The sequence below is a fragment of the Coenobita brevimanus genome, chromosome 103 (genome assembly GCF_032717465.1).
Source record: "Coenobita brevimanus isolate Jiangsu-jjx chromosome 103, ASM3271746v2, whole genome shotgun sequence".
In the NCBI taxonomy this organism is placed as follows: domain Eukaryota; kingdom Metazoa; phylum Arthropoda; class Malacostraca; order Decapoda; family Coenobitidae; genus Coenobita; species Coenobita brevimanus.
Window position 1 is genome coordinate 3,693,032 of NC_137056.1, and position 10,975 is coordinate 3,704,006.

General features: G+C 44.3%; 1 protein-coding gene across 1 annotated transcript; it reads left to right on the plus strand.

Moving 5' to 3' along the window:
* The first annotated feature begins 9,504 nt into the window (after window positions 1-9,504).
* Window positions 9,505-10,737, plus strand: LOC145415568 (uncharacterized). Its single transcript, XM_080284790.1, has one exon. The coding sequence runs from the start codon at window positions 9,505-9,507 to the stop codon at window positions 10,735-10,737; it is 1,233 nt and encodes a 410-aa protein (XP_080140916.1).
* The last annotated feature ends 238 nt before the right edge of the window (window positions 10,738-10,975 follow it).

The following is a 10,975-nucleotide window of genomic DNA, read 5'->3' on the forward strand; positions in this document are numbered from 1 at the left end:
GAAAAAACACTTCACTATTGTCAATACCACAACGACTGCCACATTTACTAAGGCGGCTACGGCCAATAGCACAGCGACTTTCCCCCCCCAGCACAAGGACTACCAACATCAGTACACCGAGAACCACCATCACTGCCACAAGCACCACCACCACTACCCCCACCGCGACGACGGCGACTGCCATCGCTACCACAACACCCTCCACCATCACCACCACCACCAAAACAACAACCACTACCACAACCACCACCATCACCACCACCACCACCACCACAACAACAACCACCACCACCAATTCCAGCACAACAACAACGGCGACGACGACGACAACTACCACCGCTACCCCACCGACCACCACCACAGTCACCACAACAGCAACCACTGCCACGACAACTGTCAACACCACCGCCACCACCACCACAAGGACGACGAAGACGACCACGATCACCACCACACCAACGACTACCACCACCAACACCCCAACTTCCTACCACATGCATACACTCGACAACTCGACTCATTGCACCATCACCACCACATCAACCCTCATCACCAAAATCATTCACCACCAGCTACACCACCGTCACCACCATCACCATCACCACCACGGCCACCACTCCTATCATACAGCAGAAGACACGGGGGAAGGATAAGAATACAGTCCCTGCAGTTATATTTACGAATAGTTTGCTTATGAAACACTGAGGATTGTCTACTCTTGTCACTTTAACCTGTTCTAAATCTGGCATATCCGTATCTCAAATGCTGGGCTGTAACATGAGATATTTTAAATACTATACTCAGTTTCTTTTATCGGGGCGAAGATGCACTTGACAGGTTGGCGATAACTGGCTGAATCCAACATAACTTCATAATCTCTTTACTCGTTTGCATTATTAATTAACAACATATATCTGAGGGGGAAAATTGGGTTAGTATAAGTTATTCGGACATGTTGCATTCAGCCAATCATCACCAACTTGTCAAGTGCATCTTCGCCTCAATAAAAAAAATAAAACGAGGAGCCTTTCCATAAGGTAAAAGCAATCTGACGGTATCAATAATAATGTATAACAAGAGCACTTACAGAGTACATATCTCCCCCGATGCAACATCATCTCTTTTGATCTTTGACTTCCTTCGTTCAAAACTTAATCCCTTGTTCCTTCGAGGGTCCTCAGTCATTATTCAATATTTAGTGTAATTTCAGCCAATGTTTTTTTCTATAGTGTTGCTGACAGACAGACACATAAATCCAACCACATAACACATGCGACCTAATGCAAGACGAAGAAAACATGATGATGATGATGATGATGATGATGAAGAAGAAGAAGAAGAAGAAGAAGAAGAAGAAGAAGAAGATGATGATGATGATGATGATGATGATGATGATGATGATGATGATGATGATGATGATGAGGAGGAGGAGGAGGAGGAGGAGGAAGAGGAGGAGGAGGAGGAGGAGGGCATGGAGGAAGAATCTAATCTCAGAAACGATAACAAAATCAGCGATACGACACCCTGAGGAAATACACGTCCTTAATAGTGTATATGATTTTTTCTTTTATCTTTTTCTTTTGGGGGGGGGGGGAGGGAAGGAAGAGGGACTGGGGACATGTGACTGAAACTAGTGACGATCGTAGGCTTCACCACTACGATCCGGGGATGCATTTTACCAATAAACTCTTGCTACTTCAGACGATCTCCTTCAATTTCTGGGCGACCTCATGCAGTGAAAAGCAAATGAGGGCTCTACGCGTATCTAACCACTCCAGTTACCCTCTCCGGTTCGGCAAATTTCTCCAAAGCTGAGTAAAAACAACAGGGAGTCAGGAGGAATTCATGAAAAATAGGCCATCGGAATGAAAGGGTTAAATCATATATCGCAACAAATAAGGCATGTCTTAAGTTATTTATTTATTTTTTTTTTTTCATTTCTGTAGTTCGTGATGAAGGCAATGTGTCCGGTAACCGTATACCATTGCTGACTACACTCTGTATTTGAGATGCAGGCTAATTAAGTCTAATGATCGTAATCGTTCTATAAGTTTCCGCATAAAATAATGATAATAACAATAATAAATGCTTTAAAGTAATTTCGAGAGACAAGGTAGAATGACAACTGTTGACTTGAGGCTTACTTTTCTCTGTGTGCCATATCAGTTTTGGGAATACTGTCGTTTATCTTCTTCCGACTCCGATTCTTCTCTCCCTCCCTCCATTCTCTCCTTACCTCCCTCCCTTCCTCCCACTCTCCTTCACTCTCTTAGCCATCCCTCCCTCTCTTCTTCTCATTCTCATTCACTCTTTCCTCCTTCCCTCCTTCTCTGTCCCTTCCCTCCTTCCCTCTTTCTCTGTCTCCCCCTTCCCTCCCTCCTTCTCCGTCTCCCCCTTCCCTCCCTTTTTGCTTATTTTCGCCCCTCCCTCCCACACTTCCCCCCTTCTCCTTCCCTTCCCTCCTTCCTCCCTCCCTCCCCTTTCCTATCATTTTCTCTTCATCTCTCCTTCTCCCCGCCTCCCAAGCTAGCATCAGTGGCACCGTGCTTAGACAAGAGGTAAGTCTCATTGGCGCGTCTATAATGAAGACGTGACAGCATCCGCCTGTCCCCATCTGAGATACTGTCAACCAATGATTCTTGTTATCAGTAGGGCTGCTTTAATCCCATCAGTAATATGACTTATATATTTCGTTTTTGCTATCGCCACGTTTAGGGAAGACCAAGTATTGAAGGAATTAGAAACACTCCATGAACCCTTTCACCTCGAAAGCGTCTGACGTTGGTCACTCCTCGAATTAAAGGAGTTAAATGGGATTTTTTTTAACTCCTTCACCCAAGTGGGTCTCCTCAGTAGAACAAAATCAAGTGGAGGTAGCCAGAATAATATACAAAAAACATCTCAGAATGAATGGTTATTATCAATACGACGGAAATTAGGGTTACGATGATGTTCCTTACATCAGTTTTAAAAACTCATTCAGCTAAGCGGAGCATCTCTTACTAGCGAAGGGAGTGGTGTGCATGGATGTCCCAGTAATCTTGGGATCTGTCAGACATACATATTACAAGATCTGACACTGTTGACAGTTGTCCTGTCTCTGGTTACATTATCTGGTCACACTGTTTGATGGTATCACATCATTCCACCACCAACAGCGTCTGTAATGTAAATTTTCGCAGCTCCTCCTGTACATACTCTCTCTCTCTCTCTCTCTCTCTCTCTCTCTCTCTCTCTCTCTCTCTCTCTCTATATATATATATATATATATATATATATATATATATATATATGTATACACACTGATAATGATGTTTTTACAAGGGGACTAACAGTTGCCGGAAATATTCAGCGTCTCTTCTTTGCGCTTTCATTGGCCTGCAATGGAAAAGACTGCCCTGTACACCACCAATCTCCTCAACTATACCAGCCTCTGACACCATCACACCAGTCACTGATACCACGCATTATCAAACCAACACCTTACACCATCATCACCAATACCTTAACCCACAAAAACACTGACAATATATCCAAAACAATTCCAAACACAATTAGCAGCGAAAATAATTCTGAAACACTTAAACCGATCTCAAATTAGTCTCGCCTTACATGACGTAGCCTAACTTGACCAACCCAGCACTAACCCAGCCTAAAAGAACCACAGTCGCAAATCATAGAGCAAATACAAGCTACCATTAAGAAGATAAACGTCTCAAGTAAGTGTAAGTTATTATTTGGTGAGCTAATCTTACTTCAAACCTATTATTTTGTTTTATTGCATCTGCACGATTCTTTATTGGTCACTTTAACCAATTAATTCCTGCAAACCTGTTATTTCAATTCACTTTTATATTATTCCACTGGAGATTTGATTAATTTTCTGGCAATTTACAGTATCATATTGGACACTGTACTGGATAAATGGTGAACTTTGTCTTTTTATAATTATATGGGTTGAAGGTTAAATTAATCTCCCTTTCTTTACCCTCTTAATTCCTTCAGAATGATAATGCCTTTTCTTTAATCGTATTCTTAAGACTATAGGGGCACTCAGTGGAGCACATCTCTCCAACAAGGGCAACGTAATTTCCAAACCACTCTTCATAATGGGACAGGGTTTCTCATCATTGCTTAGGGTTTCGCGAAAAGTGTTTTCCGGATCCAGAATCTGTAATACGATCCGAATCGGTCCCAAAAGTAAATCGATTGTTCCCTGGGATATGGGCTAACTACCCACCAGAATTGGTCCAAACCTCTCTTTCAGTTTTTGAGTAAGTCTGCTAACTGACAAACAAACTAACAAACAAACAAATAAACTGGGGCGACAACATACTCTACTTGTCGGAGAAAACTACAGTTGTATAAAACTCTCTTCACCTCATAAGGGACTTCTTGTAAGGAATGGGTTAGAAACGAAATCCATTTACCCTCCCAGAACAATGAAATCCTTTTAACTTTATTTCACGCTTACACAAAATCATTTTAATTCGCGTATGGGGGATCTATCACAGTAAGGTAACCTGGTTTTCTTTGAACAGGCGATAAAGTTTCTGGCACTATTAAATCTTTTCTCCCTTTGATCTATATCTTGCATTGAGAATTTGATTAAATATCCCCTTCTGCAACATTTTAATCTAGTTTCATATCAATTACTTTAAAAACAATTGATTTCTTGCAGGGCAGAAAACTGACTGCCGATTATCGATATTCCTACTTTCAGTGATGTTGGCGATTTGGCTGAGTGTTGGAGGCAGCATTCTGATACTGTTGGCGGTGTTATGTTACGTGACGTGGATCAACAATAACCTAATGTCGCTCCTCTCAAAGCCAGAAAAACAACCAGGGAAAAAGTCAAGTTCATCAGGGAAAAACATTACGTCATCTGGAGTACCACTTTCAAACCTGAATTCTGAGCAAGCGCCGAATCCCGTGCTGCCTCTGGAGATCCTGCCACTCTTACCGCAGTCGCCAGAAGAGCATATTTTTCCCAGCACTCAGCCACATAAACTTCAGTGTGTGCTGATGCCCGTACTTCAGCAGTTACCAATCTCACTGCAGTCTCCATCCATGCCCTTATCACAGCTAGCGCCACAGACATCCTCCCTAACACAGCAACAACGACGACCATCTCCATTTGCACCACCACCATCACAACAACAAATGATTTCTCAGCCGCATCCACAACCACCACCACCACCACTACAACATCTACCACCACCACCAGAACAACAACTATCCTCACCACGATCACAACCACAACCACAACCAAAACAACAACTATCCCGAGCACCACCACCACCACCACAACGACCACCACCAGCAACCCCAGAGGACAACGACCTTTGTGAAGACGACCCCTCAGGACACGTGTACGACGAGGTAGACGATGAGTACGTAAGAAGACTACTGTGGAGACAAACTGCTGTGGAGGGGAGAAGAGAATCACGGCACAACAGCGAAAACAGCATATACGATCCCTTCGAACAGGAGTAAGCTTTGCGGTAATTTGCTGATATTGTGATAATCGATCGCCGAGGAAAGTCTACGGGAAAAACACTGCCATTTTGGGGACGACGTGTACTATTACTGTGAAAGATCTTGGATTTGTGCTTATTAAACTTATTTCGAAATATAGTGTAAGTCTTCAGGTTTCGGGTGTTTTGATTAAATTACTTTTTTAACAATCAGTATAATTAAACCGTACCAATGTCACTGGCAGGTGTTTTATTAACTTAACAAAAAATAAATAAATTCGACTCTTTAAATTTTCACTTCCAAGAAATCTCAGTATCTGAATAAAATCTGTCGTCAGGCAATACAAAATAAGTGAAAATGACTCTGCGAGAGTCGAGATTATTTAACCAGCGATGAGAATAAATAATATAAACTTGTTTTCATGAGTAGATGAGAAATATCCAGAAAATGTAAATCCCCTCTCAGTATCATAAACATATTGTGAAAAATAAATACAACATTGACACAATTTCTAATCCTTGAAATATATCCGTATTAGTTTGTCCTCACCATAAGCGATTTACCAGTACAGTAGGAAACACACCTGCGGTTTAACCACTTCACTTTGATTACGTATTTCCACCATATTCTTGCTATCCTAAGACGATCATACTCATCTTTAGAGATTTTTCGAAGTGGAGAGGTTAGATCCAGCCTTTAATAAACCTCCTTCACAATAACAGGCCTCATCTCAACTGAATAAAATCGTTTGGTACTAAATATAATGAAAAAAATAATACATCGTCATACTGATATGGTTATGTACCCATTCTTATAATAATCTCTCTTCTGAGTGTCCATCCATCCATCTATCCATCTATCTAAGTGTTTATCTATCATCAGGCGCCTAATCCCACAGTTTATCCAAGATGGTAGTGACAAAGAAAATCAATCTCTCTCTCTCTCTCTCTCTCTCTCTCTCTCTCTCTCTCTCTCTCTCTGCATGGTAATACTTGTAAACATTTCCTTGTTACTTTTTTCCTTGTTAACATAAGGAAAAAATCTCACCTTAATTTTCCCAATCACTATCGTTATCAAACTGAACTCCATTAATTTTTCATACGGTTATCTGTAGGAAAAACCAAGAGCAGTGAGACCAGGTGCACGTATGAGAGAGAGAGAGAGAGAGAGAGAGAGAGAGAGAGAGAGAGAGAGAGAGATGGGTTGAAGAGGGGAGGCTGGTACAGTACATTTAAGGTTATTAAATACGACGATGAATTAGGGATGACTTAATGAGCCTTATAATAGGATACTGATTGCATAAGTACAGCTTGATAAATACATTATTTTCCTTTGCATTTCAAGACCATGTAAAAAGGGACTAGAAAATATAATGATAACACACCACAACAAAGTGTAAGAAAAAACGTACATATATACATACATATATACATACATACAGAGAGAGAGCGAGAGAGAGAGAGAGAGAGAGAGAGAGAGAGAGAGAGAGAGAGAGAGAGAGAGAGAGAGAGAGAGAGAGAGAGAGAGAGAGAGAGAGTATAGCACCAGACAGGTGAAGATGTCCTTTCAGATTAGACGGTACACCTGTACTAGTCATCAGATGGACTCCTAACCTCATCCGCACACCTCCCACCCCACCATCCACCAATCACAGACATTCCGGTGGGAGGAGAGTGGGAGGAGCTTCTCCGCCACCTCTCGCTGTCGCAACTATAGTATATGCTGACGATTACATACTGGAACATTTGCAAAGCAATCGATTCTGTAGTTTTTGCTGTGAAGGAGGGCAAACACTGAAAAAATAACAAAGGAGCTAGTGCGGCGCTAGTGCTAAGAAAAAATTAAATATACCAGAAGAAGCCTGCAACCAAAATACATCATTCCTGAAAATTTCAAGTCCCTATCCCGGACGGTCTTGAAATGCCAGTCTTCTAGATTCCCCCCCCCCTTCAAAAAAAAAAAATATGTACACTGTCAATAAGAACTACACAGAATATGAAGTTCTTAATATTATATTAACAAAATCCTCACCTACCGGTTTACTGCCTTTCAGTTATTAACCCATTCACTATGAAGACGTATATATCCTCTTATTCTTGCTACCACCACAAGGATTAACCTCTTCATTCCAGTGACGTACAATTCACTTAACTCTTGCAGCCTTCAGGTACTTTTATTCAGCTTAGGAGATATTTTTCAAACTGGAGGGGTTAGATATAGCCATATTTAACCCCTTTACTTCTAAATACCCCTTTTAAGTTTAAGAAAATCGACTGGAAATAGCAAAAATAAAACAAAAGACGTACTCGGGATGAAGGGGCTAAGATGCCGGCCCTGTCATGCGCACGGGTTTGATCCCCAAGAAATGAGTGGACGTGATGCAATACACGGACGCTCCTAAGGATTCCCAGTTATACCAAGAACAGGATGACTCAAGCAGCAACGAAAAATGCCAAGAACTTGTAATGCAGACGTTCCGACTTAGGCTGATGTCATCTTAACTCGCATGCTCCTATGACTCCCTCTCAGCTGAATAAAGTCGTGGGGAGTTAGCTGGAATAAACCAGTAGAGTTGTCCCATTCTTGAATGGATTAATGCCTCACGCTCCTATGTCCCACTCTCAGCTTAATGAAATAATCTAGAGTTTGCTGGAATGCTGTGACGGAAAACAAATTACAAACATTGTCATATGAATAATTATAATAAAAATAAATGTTAGCTAATGCATAAACTCTACGCATATGAACCAAAACATATCTTCAAGTTTCTCTGGGCAAGCAATCATTTCATGTATTCATTTACTTCATACGACAACTTACACAATTTCTGTTTTGACTACATTCTGATGCACTAACATAAGTTTATATCAAAACGTCTGGGAATGAAACTTACAAATAGTGTTCGATGCCACTTTGATCATCTGCTTTTGACACCAAGTAATGCCACTAAAAAAAAGAGCATCGGCTTCTTGCTGTCTCCATCCGATTTTATTCATCCTAAGTGAAAATTTCAAACTGGGGAGACTAAATACAGCCTCAGTTAACTCCTTCAACAAGAGACATTTCCTAAGCAAAATAAAATCGTCTGAAAGCACGAAGATTAAAAAAATGTCACCGCGCTAATGGGGGTTATTTATAATGGACAACGACAGCCTAACCTCGGGCTCCTACGCATCAAAGGGAATAATATGGAATTGTCCGTTAATGACCGTTTTTACCGTTATCAAGCACCTGTTTCTTCATATCCGGCAGAAGATAGGGAGTGCATGAGAAAATCATTTTTTCTCTTTCAAATATTTTTTTTTCTTATTTATCAGCTGGGAAAATGAGTCATATTATACAGGTGGAGGCAATGACTTAGTTCATAGATTATTTACTCTCTCTCTCTCTCTCTCTCTCTCTCTCTCTCTCTGTTTCCCAAAATGTACCTAAAATTCTCTAATGTTAATGCCACGAAAATTCTCTTAGCTTATCATTTTTGTCGATTATTCTTCTCTTCTCCCCCCTTTTTCCCCTCCTTCTTTACTCGTGGTCGCATTTAATATTACTGAAAGAAAAAGTGAGAAAGGCTAGGAACGTTCGGGATAGTTGCCGAGAGACGAGAGGTGGCGCAGGAAATGACTTTAAAAGGAAAAATCGGAATGACAAGATGGTGTGTGTGTGTGTGTCAGATGGTCCGGTTCCCACACACGCACATGTAAGGCGGCGTGGCGTGGCGTGTGTCATGGTAGGCGGGGGGCGAGGCTGGGTGTATAAGTAGCGGCGGAGACGAGGCTGCAGCAGACTCGATAAGGCTTCACCGCCATGGCACCGACAGTGACAGCAAAAGCAACTGGCAGTGAGGTAGTGCTGGCGTGGCCCTGTAACCAGCCTGACGCCCCAGCATCAATATCACTAGAATTACCAATATCACGATCAACCCCACTATCACTACCAACACGATTGTCAACATTTCTACCACCAGCACAGCCTCTCACCAGCGACAGGCAGCGGCTATCCTGGAAGGGAGGTAAAAGTGAACCCGCCATGTCCGACGCCGATACCGAGGGCAGCGCTGGTACGGTGGGATTGTGGCGCCATGCTTCCTTGACGTCCTCAGAGAGCGACGGGCCGCGCATAGTCGTACACACCACCAGCGAGGACGAGGACCAGGATGAGATCACCCTGGAGGCCGTCAGTCTTCTGCGGGTAGCACCGCCGGAGTCTGTGACCACCACCGACATTGGGTCTGACTGTACTAGCGAGGGGGCGGAATCCGGGCACGAGGTCGACCCAGTGGAGGTGTCTAGTGAGCTAGCGGAGGCCCTGGTGGCACAGGTGGAGGAGTACCTCAGTGATGACGGTCTGGCCAAGGATCTCTTCCTGCTGAAGCACGTCAAGCGACATCGTGACGGTTTCGTGTCCCTAAAGCTGTTGTCGGGCTACAAGAGGGTAAAGAAGCTGTCTCGGGACTGGCGAGTGTTATCCTCGGCACTGAGAACGTCACAGAAGTTGCAGCTGAACGACGTGGGTACTAAGGTGCGGCGCCGCGACCCACTACCAGCAAACCTGATGTATGATGTGCCCACTTCGCGCTCTCTCGTAGCTGTTAACATACCCCCTGGCCAGGCCAATATGGCCGCCCTCGTCACACTCTTCAGCAACTACGGAGCCGTGGCCTCACTGCAGGTAGTTAGGCCACGACCCGGTGGCGGCGTTCCCCCCGCCCTACAGCGCCTGGCCGCCCGTATGCCAGAGTTGACCACATCTACCTGTGCTGTAGTGGAGTACGAAGACGTGTGGGGGGCCGCCAGCGCCCTCCACCACCTAGCTTCCTCCACCATCACCCTCCACGTCCTACGTCGCTCCCGTCGCCCCTCCACCTCCAGCAGGACCTCGCCCACACCCACCCCCACGCCCCGGGGTCGCGGGTGGTATGACAATGGCGTGCCGGCCGAGGAACTGCGGCAGCGACTGAAAGGTACGTGGACGCGGCTGCGGCAGGATCAGGCGGAGTCCAGCGGGTCAGACGGCGACGATGGTTCGGCGGGACTGTCATGGCGCCGTAGCCCCAACCAACTGACCCCCCAGCCCCTGGTCCGCCCCAGCTTCCACCACCACCATCACCATCACCACCACCATCACTTCCACCGCAGCGGGCGTGGGAGTACCTCTACGCCCACCTCCCCCGCTATCCACCGCCGCCACGACCCCCCAGGCGTCACACGGTCACCCAGAGGGCCAGACGGTACCAAAGGTTTCTCCAGGGTGCGCTCCTAGTAACCCTCTCCATCCCACATACCCCTGATCGTCCCAGTACCGTCCGTTCTTGTACCGTGAAAGCCGTACTAACTCTGTATCCCAAAATACTGAACCATGACAATTATCCCCCCATCCCTCTTCCCAATTAGCATATGTAGTTCAGTGATTCACCGTACCGTGGAGGCTGTACTAACTCACCCTGTACCACCACGTAATACCACAAGTGCTAGACAATGACTCTTCTAAGTTCTTTTCT